The sequence below is a fragment of the Elgaria multicarinata genome, chromosome 9 (genome assembly GCF_023053635.1).
Source record: "Elgaria multicarinata webbii isolate HBS135686 ecotype San Diego chromosome 9, rElgMul1.1.pri, whole genome shotgun sequence".
Lineage (NCBI taxonomy): Eukaryota > Metazoa > Chordata > Lepidosauria > Squamata > Anguidae > Elgaria > Elgaria multicarinata.
In genome coordinates this window covers 17,608,975-17,627,335 of record NC_086179.1, presented here as the reverse complement: position 1 = coordinate 17,627,335, position 18,361 = coordinate 17,608,975, and the positions used below count along the sequence as shown (strand labels likewise).

Genomic DNA, 18,361 nt, shown 5'->3' with positions numbered 1-18,361 from the left:
CCTCCTTCTACTTTGCATACCCTCCCCTTTACCTCTTCGCGCTTAGAAAGGGATTAGAGATATTTAAAACAAAACGGCAGAAGCGGCACACCGCTCCCACTTCCGGTTTTCGTTGGGCGAGGCGGCCCTCAACATTATGGAACTCTATGGTTTCACGGCGTTCGCTACCCTGCGCCTTCCAGCCGGGTAGCCGGAAGCGTCGCTATGGTTTCGAGGCGCCTGGCCGGTGGCGCACCGCTTTGACGCGAGGGTTTTCCGTCTGCGTCCCTTTCCGTCTGCGTCACTTCCGTGACCGGCGCAGTCTTTCCAGGCCGTTCGCGTGGCTGTGCGGCGTCCCTCCCAGGCAACTCGCCCGGCCGCCCCTGCGAGGCCTCTTCCCCTCCCCCGGCCCTCCTTGTCAGCCGTCGCTCCGGCCTCCGTGCTTCTTCCTCCCCGCCCGCCGCCATGGCGATGAGACAGACCCCGTTGACGTGCTCGGGCCACACGCGGCCCGTGGTGGATTTGGCCTTCAGCGGCATCACCCCCTTCGGCTACTTCCTCATCAGTGCCTGCAAGGGTGAGATTCGGGGGTCCGAGGTGGGAGGAGGCGAGGCGGCGGCAGCAGCCTGTGTGGGTGTGTGAAGGGGGGGATGCTTCCACTCCGGCCTGCGCGGCTTGTGCCCCGTGCAAGTCGATGGCTGAGCTCGGACGAGACGGAAATCAACTGGGGGGGGGGTTAATAGGATCAGAACGGGAAACAACCGTGGATTAGCGTGTCGTCCGAACTCAGCCGAGGTGTGTGTGTGAGAGAGAGAGAAAGCGAGGCGTAGGTAGTCTCAGAAACAAATATGTTTGCCTTGCCGTCTCCCCCACACCCCAACCTTAAAACGGCATGTTATTTATTTGAGGATTTATAACCTGCTACTCTCCGAAAATAGGTTAAAATCCTAGATATACTCGCGTGTGCGGTTGACAGCAAACACTTATTTTCCCTTGCCTGGAATTGCCTCCGTGAGGCCTGAGCATCTCCCTGGCTGCTTTCAAGTCTCCTCTAACTCGCCTTTAGCTTGAATCTTTTGAAAATATTTCTCTTGTCCCAATACCATTAGTTTAACTATGCCAAAGCGAGGGTAGCGTTAGTCATAACTAACTTAAATCCTATTTATTTCAATGGGTCTACTCTAGGATTAGATACTACCCTATGTGTAATTGAAATAACAGTTTATTTTCACCTCTTTGCCTCACTTCTGTTTCTTTGTTTCCAGTTCCCTGAAGAAGGGACCTGTCAACCCTGCTTGGGAGGGGGGGGGGAATACCTTGTACATAGATAATACTGTAGAAATCATTGCCTGCTACTTCAAGCATTTTTTTTTCAAAATGGAAAAGCATTACCTGTATACTTACCTATCCTCAGAGATGTGTCCATCTTATTATTTTTATAAACTCAAATTAAAGGAGAATTTATTTATTGCGATAAAAGTATATAGAACATTCTTCAAAACTTTGTAACTCTGTTTCGGTCAGGGTTGATTTGATTTAAAACAAATGGATTTAAATCGCTTCTCTGGAGGACTTGGTTTTAATTATTTAAATCACAGTTTAAATCACCAGTGAAGAAGATTCTATTCAATCATAATTTTCTTTAATAGTACATTATTGTTTAATATAACAATACATATTCAGAGATGTAGGTTTCATTAAAAACAATTATTCTGAATTGTTTTCAGATTTATTTTCATCAAAAAATAGATGATAATTTGGCCATTTTAGTACTAAAGCAGAATGAACTTATGAAGTCATAAGGAAGGTAAACCAGTTCCAACTGTTCATTAATTTTTATGTAAATGTTCTTAAAAAAATAAAATTTAGGCAATTTCAACCACAGAAAGTACCGAACCAAAATATTACCAAATGGCATTTCTTTTACAGCCTGCTGCTGCCATTCTACAGTGGCTTTCAGCTCAGTTGAGCTAAGTAAGCAGAGGAGTAAGCAGGAACTTCTTGCATGTATAACATATAAACGTTAATGAATGCTTTAAAATGGAGCAGGGGATTTGATTTGATGGCCTTATAGTCCCCTTCCAACTCTACTATTATAGAATACAAATTTAAATAACATGCACATCCATGAATAGCTTTTGCAATACACATTGCATTTTTATTTTTACCTGTAAATTCAAGACTATTTACAAATACTAAGCATATTCAGATTTAAAAACCATACAACCATGAAAAGGAACAGCATTATTACAATAAGCTAAAAGAATACTGAGAGAAACCACAAAAATAATTAATAAAACAGGTGCAGTGGAGGGGATATATTTTATGAGCTTTGTTGTATGGTGGCTAGAGCATTGCATTTTGGGCATGAAATCCTAAGATTCAAATCCTGTCTTCATCTGTCTGCCTAGCTTAGCTTACAAAGATAAGCAAGACAGATAAATATAGATTCTTTAAAAAATAAAATAAAAGTTTTAAAATATAAATCAGATGTCTTTATTAAATCAGATTTTTAATACAAGCCTTTAAAATTATAATAACCTAGCTTCAAATTCAATCTGAATTTAATACAAATATTTAAGGTTTACAGTACTTATATATTTGCATGCAGTTTATTAGCTGTCTAAGGTGAAGCATTACAAGAGGGTGGGTTAGATCTGGACTTCGTCATAAAAGGACACCCATTGAAATCAGTGGAATTTAAATTAGTCACAACTAGCTTAAGTTCCGTTGATTTCAGTGGATCCACCTTAGGTATGATCAATTTGGATTAAACCTACTTTGCTAAATCATGAATACATTTCTGTATTGGATATGGGTATGTTGCTTTCCACTTAATTGGAGAATAGTGTGTTGCTCAGCAACTACAAACCTTTGCTTACTGAAAATTCTCAGCATTTAACCCACACTCTTATACTAAAGCATGATTAATTGCTTTCAGTGAGCGAAAGGACTCCAAATCCTCTGCTAGATTGTATGGCCCTTGCCTTTAAGTTATTGATTTTGCTTAGTGTCCTTGCAAGTACGCAGGCACAGTCAACAGAAATCCATTTATTTCACAGCTGGCTCCAATATGGTGCAAAAGAATGTAAGTTATATTGTCAAATGCATTAAATCATACTTCTGGGTAGTATAATGGTACTCTTCAATGCAAGCCAATATATTTTAAAAGGTTGCTATAACAACTAGTACATTTTAGAAAAACATTGAAAGGAGGAAATTAAATGCTTTGTGTAAAGTATTGAATATTCCTGTGCACACTTTGAAGTAAGCCCGGTTCAACACAACGGTCTGGTTCACATGACATGAAGGTGGTTAACAAGCCATGGTGGCTTGTTAACCACTACTGCAAATGCTGGCTCATTTCCTTAATTACTCTTGTCCTGCAGGGTTATTGTTCGGGTGGCTAACAAACTGCCCAGAAATCATGGCCTGTTGTAGGGTTGTCTGTCAACCTACCCAATAAATCACCCTCACCCAGCTTGGATGACATGAGACACTGTGGGAGAGGCTCGAATCAGCAACCTGGCGGCCATGAGTGCTGCAGCACACTGGCCCAGTTCAGAAGACACCTTAAGCCGCAGCTTTAATCATGGTTAATAAGGCTTTTTTGCCTTATTCACTGTGGTTTAAGGTGTCATCTGAACTGTGGCTTAAATAACTGCTGGCCTGGATTACACGATAACCACAGCTCCCTTGGCTTAAATAAGCCAGGGTGGGCTGCAGTTCTCATGTGAACCAGATCAGTAGTACCTAGTTATAGGTAAATATGCATATGATCAGGCTGTATAGGAACTTGTTTCAGCTAAATACCCAATGTTGGCTGGGTTCTCCCTAGGATTGTCTATGCTGGAGTGGATAGATGGCTGCTGTGTATGTTGGGAGAAATGAAGCAGAAAGTTTTTGCCCTCCCACAGTTAGTAAGATACAAAAGCCTTGACTTTTCATTGAACTTGGCAAGGGAGATCCGAGGAGGAAGTTAGACCTCCCAAACCTTCATAGTATGACTGTCAAATTCCCAAACCTTTACAATAAACTTCTTTCTAGTGCTGTTTTAGAAGAACATAATATTCTTCTAAGAAGGCATGTGATCTTCTGAGGGATTGTTGGCACAATCCATCATCCTCAGATAACCAACCTGAATTCAGTTCTATATACATGCTCAAATGGTGAATCGGAAGTTGAAATTTAAGTTCCTGTCCCAATCTTCACTGGCTTATTCCAGCCATAAATAAGTGGTTTTGTATAAAATAAGCAGGCATTCTGTAGTGAGTGGTGTTCTTAAAGCACTAGAGAAGAATAGTGACTTGTAAATGACCCAAGGGAGTCTACAGTAGGCTTTACCAAAACATCTGGAAATTCTTTGGAACACTCGGGGTTCTACTCTCACTGGATAACCTTCTGAATCTTGATTATATATATGTAGTTGTTTATAAATACTCTGCATCAACATCTGATTTCAGCTGTTTAATAGGATACACACCTGTCTGCATTCCTTTTTTTTTTTTTTTGCTAGATGGTAAACCTATGCTTCGCCAGGGTGACACAGGAGATTGGATTGGAACATTTCTTGGTCACAAGGGAGCTGTCTGGGGTGCCACTTTGAATAGGGATGCCACTAAAGCAGCTACAGCCGCTGCAGATTTCACCGCGTAAGTGAAAGTCCTCTTTCTAACCCTGAAACATTCCATATGTTTCTACTGCTTTTTGCAGCTCCTTTAACACACTTGAATGTTGTTGGTTTTGGGTGTCTCAATTTATTAAGAACTTAATTGCTGCTGTGCAAACAACAACAACAAACAAACCCTTTATAGCCTAGAACATGGTTACGTTAGCATGACAGTCACTGTATATTCTCTGTTTCAGCAAAGTGTGGGATGGTATTTCAGGGGATGAATTAATCACCTTGGCTCACAAACACATTGTCAAATCTGTGGATTTCACTGAGGTAAGGCAAACACAAAATCTTTTCTTTTCAGTATTGAGAGTTTGTCTTTGTTTCCCTGTGTATCATATCAACAACTTCATATTACTCATTGTTAAGCTTTAAAAAACAGTTTCTAGAAGTAATGTGGTCAAGTTTAATATAACAGTATTGTAATCCTGCTGAGGTCATATGGATGAAAATGACAGCATTCGTTTTCTGTTCTAGGACAGCAATTACCTGTTGACGGGTGGACAAGATAAACTGTTGCGTATCTATGATTTAAGCAAGCCAGAAGCAGGTGGGTTTCACTGTTCCTTATAATCAGTGAAACTGGTTATTAGCAAAAGCTATTAATTCTACATATAATTCCACTAATCCTTGCCTTACCTACTATTCCACATAACCTTTTATAACCAAACCTACTCTTCCCATGTTTACATCTGCTTCCTTGTCCCTACTGTTCTTCTGTTTCTCCTGTGTCGAACTTTAGATTGTCAGCTCCTCAGGGCAGGGACCTGAACTCCCGTATTCTGTAAAGCATCATGCACATTGGTTAATAAAGTTAATGCAATCCTGAATTTGGGTAGAAATGAAATCATTGGTGCATACATTGGTTGTATTTGGACATAACATTAAACGATGGTTTTATGTTACGTGAAGGCGCTTCAGGTGCATAAGCTCCTGTCTCTTATCCAAGCTGGCCACAAAGACAGATTGCAAACTTCTGCTTCTGTTTTCAACTAACCATTTTGTTGTTGGGTCCAGGCAAACTGTGGCTAGGGAAAACAAGCCAATTTCAAACCATGGTTTCTGATCCTGATCCTAAGCTATAGTTAACACTAAGAAGAAACCATGGTTAGTAGAAAATCTAAGCTAAAGCTTCCAGTGTTCCTGTGGTTGTGCTAGAGGAGTGAATGGAAGCACACGAGCCGCAGGCTCATGCAGATAATGCTAAACTAGAGTTGAACGTTATGTCCAACCCCAGCCAACAAGCTGGTTCAGATATCATGATTAACCATGGTTTATAATGACAGGAGTGTGCTGCAGTGAGCCTCAGGATTGCGAGCTCCCCTCATCTCTGAGGTTTGGAGGAAGTCAGAAATTATTGCTTCTGTTCTTGATTAACCACAGTTTACAAATCTTAAAGTGTGGTTAATCTTAATTATGTTTTGTTTGAAATAAACCATCTTCAAACCGTGGGTTATGAAGCTGGTTTGTTTCAAACAAACCATGGCTTCTGATCTTTTAGCCATGTTGTGGGATTGGGGAGTACGCAAGCCGAGAACATGCAAGCCTGAAGCTTGCTCCAATTTATTCCTATCAAGAATGGTTAATCATTATCTCTGAACCAGTGAAATCTGTCGATATCATGAATAAATTGTAATGGCACTTGCATCTTGATTAAAAGAGAGGTTAGACTCATGAAATGATCTGGATTTTTAAAAGGTTTGAGAATATGCACAAAAGTTGGTCTGAACATCTCTTCCTGCAACTGTTTGTGTTTATACTTTGCCTGAAAGTTCTGTTGACATTATACTGTATTAAACATTCAGAGGTGCTGTAAGTTACTCTCATATACAAGGTTTGTATTGCCATAACATGATCCTCTGAATAATTGTACTTCTTGATCGAAGGTGGCCTTGGTGAAGTGTAAGGCTAGAGATTTTCCTTTTAAATACCGATATATTTCCTCTTCTCTTTAGAACCTCAAGTGGTCAGTGGCCACACATCTGGTATTAAAAAGGCTCTGTGGAGCAGTGATGACACACAGATCCTTTCAGCAGATGATAAAACTGTCAGGTAAGAACTAACAAATATTTTGCTTTCACCACTGTTTTATTAGGCTTCTACATTAGCTCCGTTTGGCTCTTGACTTCAGTATAGGGTCACCTTTTTAATTTGGGTATATAGCTTTTCAGCTAGGTTTGCTTTGCTTTGTCATGTGAATCTTACAGCATAATTCTGTGGATCAGGGATGAACAGATTTCAGCCTTGCCAGATCTACTTGTCTTTTGAGGAACTCAGGGCCCATCAGGCTGGAGCCTAGAGCTACAAAGTGGCTCAGGAAGATGGACAGGGAGTTTTATACTTAAAGTTAAAGAACAGGCCCCATGGCAAAGGCTCAACCCAGGAATTTATGTTCTGCACTAGAATTTAGCTCAGTCATTGCTCATCCCACCCTGCTCCCCAAATCCATTCTTGGTTTTCCATCAACTTTCATTTCACCAGCTCTGTTTAGAAAAATAGGCCCTTTTGTTTGAGCAGTTTAACAGTTGGGAGTCAAAGTTTTGCTGATCTACTGCAAAAACACCAGTAGATCCCAAGCTAACTCCCATCCACCTTGCTTTGCATGTTTATTCCAAAGTAAGTCCCAGTGTGTACAATGGTGCTTACTTCTAGGTAAGCTCATGTAGTATTGCAGCCTTCAAATGATATGTACATTGGTGGTGCAATAATAATAATAATAATAATAATAATAATAATAATAATAATAATAATAATTTCTGCTGTTAATTTAATTTACCTGAACATTAGATCAGAACTGTCAATGTTAGCAAATATATTTTCTACCCTAATGCTGCCAAAATGTCAGCTGAGTTACTTTGCATACTAAGTGTTTGTCATTGCAGTTTCCTGTATGCTAGATGAAAAATTGCTGCCATTTACTAAAGCATTTAAGATGCATTATAACTTTAAAACAAAACACATAGCTGGTGTTCAGATTGTGTGCATGTGATCTTGGGACACTTGTGTCCTTCACAGTTAGTTAAGTACTGTTCGGGTAGATGGCTACAGAGAGCTTTTCTGCTCTTGATATGTTCAAAAGGTTTAATTGTGCATATGCCCTGTGATAAGAGTGGAATTCACAGCTACTTCCTTGGTTTTGATTTAGCTAAAAGCTTCTCTTTCTCTTCCATTGTCCACCAAACTTAATAACTTAAAATCAGAGTGCTTCCTTAGGCTGAAAACTCTGGATGTCATCTGTCTGGCCACCCCAAAAATCCACTGGGAAAGAGGTTGACCAGAGTTTTCATCCTGAAGAAGACTTTGCATTCACCCACTCTTAAAAGTTATGTAATACTTATAAAATACAATGTTGTTCTTATGAGCCAGGAATTTCAGAACTTCTTAGACAAAAAATAACAACTGTGGCCATGTTCTTGAGCAATACTGCAAATATGTGGAGAGGTGATGGCAGAGCCGAGGAGCATTTGACCTAGAAGAGTTTGCAGATATGACCTACGATATTGCAGTTATAATGAGCTAAATGTATTTTACTCACATCTCTCCGTTGCAGACTCTGGGACAGAAATACATTGACAGAAGTGAAGGCAATAAATGTTGCCATGTCTGTGAGCAGCATGGAATATATTCCAGAAGGGGAGTTAATAGTGATCACCTATGGAAGGACCATTGCATTTCATAGTGCAGAAACGTATGTTGTTGTTTTAATGTGTGTTTTTACAAAACATGACAAAATTGGCAAGGCTTGCAACAGCCTAAGCAGATGGTGTGAGCATGCTGCCATGCTAGATCATATATATTCTTTCAGACTCTTTATTGCTTTGTTAAAATGTGTGTGGGGGTGTAATTGAAGATCATATAGGTTTAAAATACAATTTACGCCATAATGGCAATAGTCTCAACTCTTCCCACCTTCTGTTACCCAGTTTATAATAAAAAACGAACTATTTACATAACATCTGGGTTCTTTGCTGACACACTCTGCTGCAAGATAAGATTTACAGAAATACCTGGTTCTCTAGGACCCGAAGACAGTCCCTGTAGGTCTGTGCATTTGATTATGTAATTTATCTAACTTTCATGACTTCCTTATTATTGTTCTCCTGACTGAATCAGAGTCATCCTAATTGTTTTTGCAAAGGGTTTTTAAATCTTGTATACTTTTTAATGTTTACTATTTTTAACTGTTGTAAACCGCCCAGAGAGCTTCGGCTGTGGGACGGTATATAAATGTAATAAATAAATAAATAAAGTCTACCCTGCTTAATCAGAATTTGCAAAGCTACTTAAACGAAATATCATGTATATATCTCAAGTTAGGCAGAGAACACTAAAAATGGTAGAGACATGAGACAGTAGCACTAAAACCAATAAATTGAAGGCCAGGGTGAATAACAGCCTTATGGTGCAATCCTGTGCATGTTTACTCAGAAGCAAGTCCCATTAGTTTCAATGTGGCTTACCTCCCAGGTATGTGGATATAGGATTGCAGTTTTAACCTAACTGTGAAGGCTAACCAAACTAGATGTCAGAGAGTATCCCATAACTGGAATGCCCCCTTACCAGTGACCACCTGCCTAAACTGGGTGGGGGGCACCCAGAGGAGGACTACTTGATCTCCTAAAGTACAAGGTATAAAGACATACTGCTTGAGTTCTTCACATCAGATTTTAGTATCATGGCTGTGTGTGTGTAAAACCACTTGGCAAACTTAAACATGCTTTTTTTTGTTAATGCAATCCCAGATTTGACTAGTGTATAAATATGAAATCCCTCTAATGGGAATTCCTATCTGGAATGTGTTGGTATCTGAGTCTAGAGTTGAGTTTTTAGAACCTTTCTTAATGTGGTTTTCTTCCTCTCTATAGGCTGGAACAGATTAAAGCATTTGAGGCTCCTGCAACAATCAATTCTGCATCCCTTCACCCTGAGAAAGAGTGTTTAGTTGCAGGTGGTGAAGATTTTAAACTTTATAAGTATGATTATAATACTGGTGAAGAACTAGGTAAGTAAACTTACAGTATGTTTGAGAACATGTTTTGATCACTTGCATTTCTGTTAAAATCTAAAACCAGTTTAACTACTAATGCCAAAGGCTTTAAGCCTTCCAAATTTCCTTGGGTGTGGTATAGTGAAGTAACAGGAACTTCCTAATCAAGTTAGTAATATATCCACATTTCTTTTGATCAAACTCTGGGCCAGTTGGGTGTCTTTAAATAGGTAGGGAGCTTTTGGGGGTATGTGTGAATAGCCTCAAATTTGCATATGTTGAGACCTTGAGGCTTGAAGGCCATAAGAACTGCCCTGCCACGAGGCTGGGAAGACTTCAGGGCTGGTGAGAGAAGAGAACTGGGGGAGAGGACTGCTCTACCATCCACAGCAGCCTGCTGCTTGTGCCACTGCTCCGCCCACCTCCCAGTTCCATTGATTGCTGAGTGGAGCCAACTGCCAAGGTTCTCTCCAGCCAATTGACAGAAGAGTGCTGTCTCCAAGCCTGTTGAGACCTTGAGGCTTGAAGACCATAAGAACTGCCCTGCCACGAGGCAGCTGGCTGCCCCGGTCAGGGCGTCCCTGAAGGGGGCGCCACCAAAGGGGGTGCACCATCAAAGGGGGTGCGCCCCTTTGGTTTGCCCCTTCGGGATGCCATGAGGGTGAGGGTGATTCTCTTTTTCTCTCTCTTCCCTGGGCTGTCAACTCACTGCTTCTTTTAACCATTACCTCGGTTGTGTGAGAAGAGTTTCCCTGAGTGAGAGCAGGGATCTCATGGGAAATGATATAATTACTTCTTGTGTCCTCCCCACCCTGAGGCAGAGGTTGGGGGCTTCACCAATTATAGCTGCTTCATCTGCTTTATAGGAGAGGCTGTGGTACTTGAAGCAGGAGGCTCCCCTGTGTGAGAGCCAGGGGGAGGAGTGTGGCCACACATCAGGTAGTAGTAGAATTAGCAGTTACTAAGAGAGGGAGATTGTGGGGTCAGGGGGAAAGCACTTTATCGCTTAGTTGGTAGTAGCCTGATGTCCATCTGTGACCAGTGGCTGGTTACCACAAGTGAGAAATGTGACTGTGTTGTTTGTATGACTGAGTGTGGGTTTGAATGGTGAGTGAGTGCATAGGTGGCGTAGGTAAAGATGTTTTTGGGAAGCCGTGATGCAGGGACACATGGAGGGGGAGCCACTATTCCAGTGATTTGGGGCAGAAGGAGATATGGCAGGAGGAAGGGGTTGCAACATCAGCGTAGAACGGGTTTCAGGTGTCTTCACACTGTTCCCCTTCTACCCTCCTCCTCTAGTTCTCATGTACCTGGTAGCTCATCCACTGAGCCCTCCTTCCTTGTGGTGCTGCTCTTTAATGCCAGGTCAGTCCGCAATAAGACCTCTCTTATTCATGATTTAATCCTGGATGAGAGGGCTGACCTGGCGTGCATTACTGAGACTTGGGTGGGTGAGTTGGGTGGGGTTGATCTGACTCAGCTCTGCCCATCTGGGTACTCAGTGCAGCACCAACACAGATTGGAGGGACGGGGTGGGGGAGTCGCCGTGATTCATAGATCTTCCATCTCTATCACCAGGAAACCACTCCATCTTGGAGCAGGCCTTGAAGGTTTGCATCTGGTGTTGGGCCAGAGAGACAGATTGGGGATGCTGCTGGTATACCGCCCACCCTGCTGCCCGGCATCCTCCCTGACTGAACTGGCGGAGGCAGTCTCGAGTGTGGTGTTGGAGGAACCCAGGACGGTGGTTCTGGGCGACTTCAACTTTCATGCTGAGGCTGTCTCTGGGGCTCTGGCTCGGGACTTTATGGCCTCCATGACAACCATTGGGCTGTCTCAGTTTGTCATTGGCCCAACCCAAAAAGCAGGGCATACCCTTGATTGGGTTTTTGCTCCAGGCTGTGAGATGGGTAGTCTGAAGATTGGGGGGGTCCAAGTAACCCCATTGTCATGGTCAGACCATTTCTTGGTGAGATTTGAACTCACAGCGTTACTACTCTCCTGCAAGGGTGAGGGACCCATTCGGATGGTCCGCCCCAGGAGACTGATGGAATCCAATGGATTTCTGAATGCTCTTGGGGATTTTCCAGTGGAGAGAGCTGGTGATCCAGCCGAGGCCCTAGCCTCACTGTGGAATGGTGAGATGCGGAGGGCCATCGACTTGATCACACCTGAGTGCCCTCTCCAGTCCTGTAGAGCCCGCTCTGCTCCTTGGTATACTAAGGAGTTGCGGTCAATGAAACAGGCTGGACGTCGGCTGGAGCGCAAATGGCGCAAGACTCGAAGTGAAGATGACCGAGCACGCTGTAGAGCGCATAATCGTGCCTATTGCGTGGCAGTGCGGGCAGCAAAGAAGGCTTATTTTGCTGCCTCCATTGCGTCCTCGAGTAGCCGTCCAGCGGAGCTCTTCCGGGTGGTCCGGGGGCTGCTAACATCCTCCCCAGCAAATGGGGCCCTGGCTCCGTCAAGGACCCGCTGTGACCTTTTTGCATCACACTTTGAGGACAAGATCGCTTCTCTCCGCAGCGAGCTTGACGTTGTTTTTAGTGCAGCTCCAGTTGAGGTGTCCGATGCCACCATCTGCCCAATTTTGTGGGATCAGTTCCAGTTATTGCAGCCTGATGATGTGGACAAGGTGCTTGCAGCAGTGCGACCGACCACTTGCCCTCTCGATCCCTGTCCCTCCTGGCTTATAAAAGCAAGCCGAGGGGGTCTCTCAGGGTGGGTCCAGGGGGTGATAAATGCTTCTCTCCGGGAAGGGGTGATCCCTGATGTACTTAAGGAGGCAGTAGTGCGACCACTCCTGAAGAAGCCCACCCTGGACCTGATGGTATTAGGCAACTACCGCACAGTTGCTAACACTCCTTTTTTAGGGAAGGTACTTGAGAGGGTTGTGGCGGAGCAACTGCAGGCACTCTTGGAGGATACTGATTATCTAGATCCATTCCAGTCTGGGTTCCGATCTGGTTACGGGACTGAATCAGCCTTGGTCGCCCTGATGGATGACCTTTATCGAGAGAGGGACAGGGGGAATGCAACCCTGTTAATCCTGCTCGATCTCTCGGCGGCTTTTGATACCATTGACCATGGTATCCTCCTGGATCGAGTCCGTGGGATGGGCATCGGAGGCACTGTTTTACAGTGGTTCCGGTCCTACCTACGGGGTCGTTTTCAGAGAGTAGCATTGGGTGACCAGTCCTCGGCCTCCTGGCAATTGAGCTATGGAGTGCCACAGGGCACCATCTTGTCCCCAATGTTATTTAACATCTATATGAAGCCGTTGGGAGCGGTCATTAGGGGATTTGGAGCTAAATGCCATCAATACGCTGATGACACGCAGCTCTATCTCCCTGTGACAACTGAATCAGGTGAGGCTGTGCAAGTCCTGGACCAGTGCCTAGACTCAGTAATGGGCTGAATGAGGGCCAATAAACTGAGACTGAATCCTGGCAAGATAGAAGCCCTGTGGGTGAGTGGTTCCCGAGTCCGGGAGACAGGCTCATTGCCTGTTCTGGATGGGGTTGCTCTGCCTCTGAAAGAACAGGTTCGTAGTTTGGGGGTACTCTTAGACCCATTTCTGTCGTTGGAGGCTCAAGTAGCCGCCACGGCTCGGAGTGCCTTTTACCATCTTCGGTTGGTTTGCCAACTACGGCCTCTCTTGGACAGGGATAGCTTGGCCAGGGTGATACAGGCATTGGTAACCTCAAGATTGGATTACTGCAACACGCTCTATGTGGGGCTGCCCTTGAAGCTGCTCCGGAAGCTGGAGCTAGTGCAGAATGCTGCAGCTCGGCTGTTGTCTGGAGCTGCCCCTTTCCACCATGTAACTCCTCTGCTGAGGGAACTGCACTGGCTGCCTATTCGCTACCGGGCCAGGTTTAAGGTTCTTGTACTTGTGTACAAAGCCCTAAACAACTTGGGACCAGGATACCTGAGAGAGCGCCTTCTCCCTTACCTACCTGCCCGGTCACTGAGGTCAACCGAGGGCCTGCTCCTGGTGGTTCCACCTAGATCCATCCTCCGATTGGAATCCACCAGGGGAAGAGCCTTCAGCGTGGTGGCCCCCCTCCTGTGGAATTCCCTGCCTCTGGAGGTCAGGCAGGCTCCAACCTTGTACTCCTTTCGGCGCCTCCTGAAAACATCTTTATTCCAAGAAGCCTTTCTTTAACATGCAGCCTTGGATTTCTGTGTTGTTGTTTTTTGCTTCTTTTTAAATTTAGTTTTAACTGTTTTATTGTTTTTATTTTCATTTTTACGTTGTACACCGCTCCGAAATTTTTCAATGGGGAGCGGTATATAAATATTCTAAATAAATAAATAATAAATAAATATGTCTGAATTGTGTTCGAATGGCCATTGTACCTCTCAGCTCAAGTTGCAGCAGGAGACTTCTATATGACTGATTAACTTTACACAACTGTAATTGCTGTCTGAATGGCCAAAGTGCCACATGCCAGAGTCTTCCTATGGCTGAGATCCAGAAGACACAGTCTGATGCACAAGGATCTCCTTTCCTCTTGGATAGCTCCAGATCATCTTTCCCCAGTCAGCCTGTAAAGCACACATTTTTTTCAGTCCTGGTTCCAGGAAGAAAAGAGATGCAAAAGTGGGAGGAAAAACCTGCTGACGTTATATAGTAGGGGAGGTAAGGGGAATCCAAAATGGTGGCTACGAGACACATACGCATCAGAAGGTAGTGGGAAAGTTCTGACCAAGACTGCAGGAGGAGGGATGTAGTAGTAGATAGTTGGAGCAAGGGAGGGGGAAAAGATGAGAGTTTTAAAAAATGTCCAGTGTTTGAAGGCTGCTGGTAAAGGTGGGACTCAGTTCTGTAAAAGTTGAAGGCCAACTTAACTGAAGCCAGCTTCGTTCAACCAGTATATGTGCTGGTAGCCATTCACAGCAGACAGATTAATGCTAGCTGCAAGGCCTTTCTCTAGGTATGGAAAATGAGTGACAAGCTGTTAAGTTGGAAGCTGTGTGTGCCTTTTGTTTTCTCTAGCTCTTGTAAAACAACTTCTCTTTGTAGTGGAGCTAGAAACACTTTTAGGTACCAACTCTATAAGCTGAGAATTTTTAATAGCTGGGCACTCTTTCATTTTTGATATTCTACAAGCCTTCCAATATATCACTGTTTAAGAAGGAATGTAGTAAGATAAACAAGTGCTCAGATCAAAGCTTGAGTTCATGATTCCAGTGGCCCTCTAATGATTTGTTTTTTCTTATTATGATATATTTATTTATATAGCACCATCAATGTACATGGTGCTGTACAGAGTAAAACAGTAAATAGCAAGACCCTGCCGCATAGGCTTACATTCTAATAAAATCATAATAAAGCAATAAAGAGGGTAAGAGAATGCACCAAACAGGCAGTATAAAAGTCAGAACAATTCAAGTTATAAAAGCTTTAGGAAAAAGAAAAGTTTTTAGCTGAGCTTTAAAAGCTTTTCTAGCTTCTCTGACTTAGGGACAGAGTGTGAGAGGTCATAAGCTGCATGTAGAGATGTTTCCTGCACTTAAGAATAAAGCATTATCCAATGAGACTTTCTAGCTATCTCAAACCTGTATCTATTTTCTGGTGGCAAGCCATACCCCAAGGAGTAGAGGATCTCTCCATATCATACAAAGTACACAAGAGCTACCTGTTATACATGGATGTAGCCTCATTGCTTTGGTTCTATGACTTAGACCGGTAACCTTATTTATTTATTTATTTATTTATTTATTGCATTTCTATTCCGCCCAGTAGCCAAAGCTCTTTGGGCAGTTCACCACCTTCATCTTCAGTACTCAACCCCAGAGCAAACAAGTAGTTGGTTATTTTCTTTCTAAATTCGTAAGTCTAGATCTTCAAGTGTGTGAGCATTTATTCCTTGCCTGAAATTTGGATTGATGTGTTGTAATTTCCTTGCAGAATCTTACAAGGGGCACTTTGGACCCATTCACTGTGTCAGATTTAGCCCAGATGGAGAGTTGTATGCTAGTGGCTCTGAGGATGGAACGCTAAGACTGTGGCAGACAACAGTAGGGAAAACATATGGTCTCTGGAAATGTGTGATTCCTGGTAAGAAACGAGTGTTCTTTCCTGATGGAATTGAAGTGCACTGTGGTTTATTTTAAGACAAGTTAATTATTATAAATTGTATTAAACATTATCGCTTGTTTCATCGCTTGCTAAGTGTCTTGATGAAGACCAAATTGTCACTGATGTGGTAGATCTCTGTCTTCAGACAGCAGGGAGGGGCTCACATGGATCAGTGCTCCTCCCTACGTAAAAAGAAATTCTCTGCACTTATTGGGGGAAGTCTAGGTAGAACCCATCTCCTTGACATTTAGTTTTCTGTATAGATGATAAGGAGCAGCATTGTGATGTGAGCCCCCCAGCTGCTATTTCAATGTATAAAGCTCTAAAAACCAGGATATTTGAGAGAGAGCGCCTTCTACTTTGCCAGGTTGTGCAGTCACTGAGATCATCCGATGAGCCGCTTCTAGTGGTTGAGGATGGTCCAATGGTCCATTTGGAGACCACTCGGAGTAAGCCTTTAGTGCGTTGCCTCCCTCTCTATGGAAATCCCTGCCTGTAGATGTCAGGCAGGCACCAACATCGTTTCATTTTCAGCGTCTGCGGGAGACATTTTTGTTTAAACAAGCTTTCCCTGACTAACTAGCCACAGTTTTATTGGCACAATCTGATTGTAAAGGTTTTAATTCTGTACATTATTATTATGAACAATAAAAGGAATTTAATCATAACGACAACAGTAACAATCCTTTTATTGTTCATTGCTTGGATATTTCATTGGATTTAGAGTGGCATATAAATTGTGTAAATAAATGAAGAGGCAGCTCAGATACCGATTTATCATACCAAATTTACGCTTAATTCAGTTTGGTCCCTGAATATCCACCCCACCCTGCACTGCCATTGGCCTTGTAAAACTGAAATGCAGTGCACACTTTGCTGACATCAATGAGTGTGCTTGAAATTGCCTCATAATAAAACATAATTTGTTTAAGAGAGGATGGGTCATGATGATATATTAAAAACTAACTGGCAAAGCACATCAAACAGCAGTGAAAACACTTAGGGGATGGCAAAACCCCTCTCAAGTTCTGTAGTAAGACGTTTAGCAGAGAACTTCAGCTATTGGGCAGTATGAAACAAGCATGAATACGAAAAGTGATTTCTCTCTCTCTCTCTCTCTCTCTCTCTTTATAGAAGAAGAAGAACTGACTAAACCAAAGGTCAACCTACCAGGAACTGCGGAAGAAGATCTAGGTAATGAGCTGGCAGCTGTGATGGAGTCTGGTCAAAGTAATTTAAATACTGACCTCTATACATTTTCAACTATATACTGTAATAACTCAGTGGGGGGGGGGGGGGGACACATAGGATCCAGTATGGATCTCCACTTGTAGCCACTGCAAGAGCTGTCAGGCCATTCTTCCCCTCACTTGCACTAAAGTAGTAAAAACTATGCTGTAGCTTTTGAACTAATTGCAAAAAACAACAACACAACCCACATTGAAATCAAGGAGCAATGGCAAGATCTTTCTAGGGAGTGGGTGGCAGCTAGCTACTAGTGCCCCTAAGGGCTGTTGCAGTGACTGGCTAAGTCACAGCAGGGAAGTTTCCCTCCAGTTTAGTGGCAAATGCATTCTACTGTTCTGGCTAGAACAGAGGTTTGCATAGCCAAAGTCGGGATCAGGCTGCACTTAGAATAAGTATAAAACTCCTATAAGTGCAGGAGAACAAAGTGTTTGAAATAAGGTCATGGTTGAATACTTGAATAATGTTGACAAATGTATCTTTTAAGTGATGGCTGCTAAAGAGGATTATTTTGATGTTTTCTTCCTTCTTATTTTCAACTTGGCAGAAGACCTTGGCTCTGAAAATTCAGATTCCATCTACAGCACAACTCCTGAAGTTAAGGCTTGAGCTTCACAGCTATTAATGACAACACATGGACATTTTGAGACTAAATCAAGAAAGCAGTGGTAACGCAGCAGCCTCCTGGAGTGCAGACTGTACCTAAGGCAAAGAGGGGCGGTGATGGATAAGAATGCATTGGAACTGTTTGTCAAGAGTTGAGAGTATTGAATGGGACAAGCAGTAACGGTTTTTGCTGTCTTCAAGCACCACTGCCTGTTGTATGTCTGAATGTAACATGGCAGCTGAGACAAAAGTTTCTCCAACTCCAGTTAACTCATTGTAGTGTTTATTACTGAGGAGAAAGGTAATGGCTTCTAGTAGAGTGTATTTTCTGAAAGTGGGAAGAGTTGGCAAAAGATGGGGTTATGTGGTAAAACAACTGACTTTTGTTTTTTCTTTTGTTGTACTTCGCTTCTGAATATCTGTTTCAACCATCTAAATAAAATGCCTCTACAACAACATTCCTAGGGAAGCTCCTATAATGTACAAGCTAACACATCTGTTTCCTAACAGGGTTGAGTGTCTTGAAGTTTTAACAGGAAAAGGATACTAAGACTGGTGATGGTTTTTGCATGATAGCTGGCTGACTGCCTTACTGCTTGAGGCTTGTATTTTTTACCTCCAGTAAACTTTTATATTCAAAAGTCTCTCTAAAGTAACGTGCAGGTTGCATGTATTATAACTGCCATGACTATACATAAATTCTCTGGTGGAAATTGTTCCTATAATTTCTGAATTTGAAACATGTAAAAATGTAGATACTTGGGCACTGTCTTCCATCTTA

General features: G+C 42.8%; 1 protein-coding gene across 2 annotated transcripts; it reads left to right on the top strand.

Annotated features, from left to right (window-relative positions):
- The first annotated feature begins 399 nt into the window (after positions 1-399).
- Positions 400-18,038, top strand: STRAP (serine/threonine kinase receptor associated protein). 2 transcript variants are annotated; one of them, XM_063134820.1, is made up of 10 exons: positions 400-556; positions 4,496-4,631; positions 4,846-4,927; positions 5,132-5,204; positions 6,610-6,706; positions 8,205-8,342; positions 9,520-9,656; positions 15,559-15,708; positions 16,864-16,923; positions 17,522-18,038. In XM_063134820.1, exons 1-10 carry the CDS (start codon positions 445-447, stop codon positions 17,581-17,583), a joined length of 1,047 nt encoding a protein of 348 aa, XP_062990890.1. In that variant the 5' UTR covers positions 400-444; the 3' UTR covers positions 17,584-18,038. The 2 variants fall into 2 exon arrangements, with proteins under 2 accessions (XP_062990890.1, XP_062990889.1); XM_063134819.1 differs by having other exon boundaries at positions 16,864-16,959.
- The last annotated feature ends 323 nt before the right edge of the window (positions 18,039-18,361 follow it).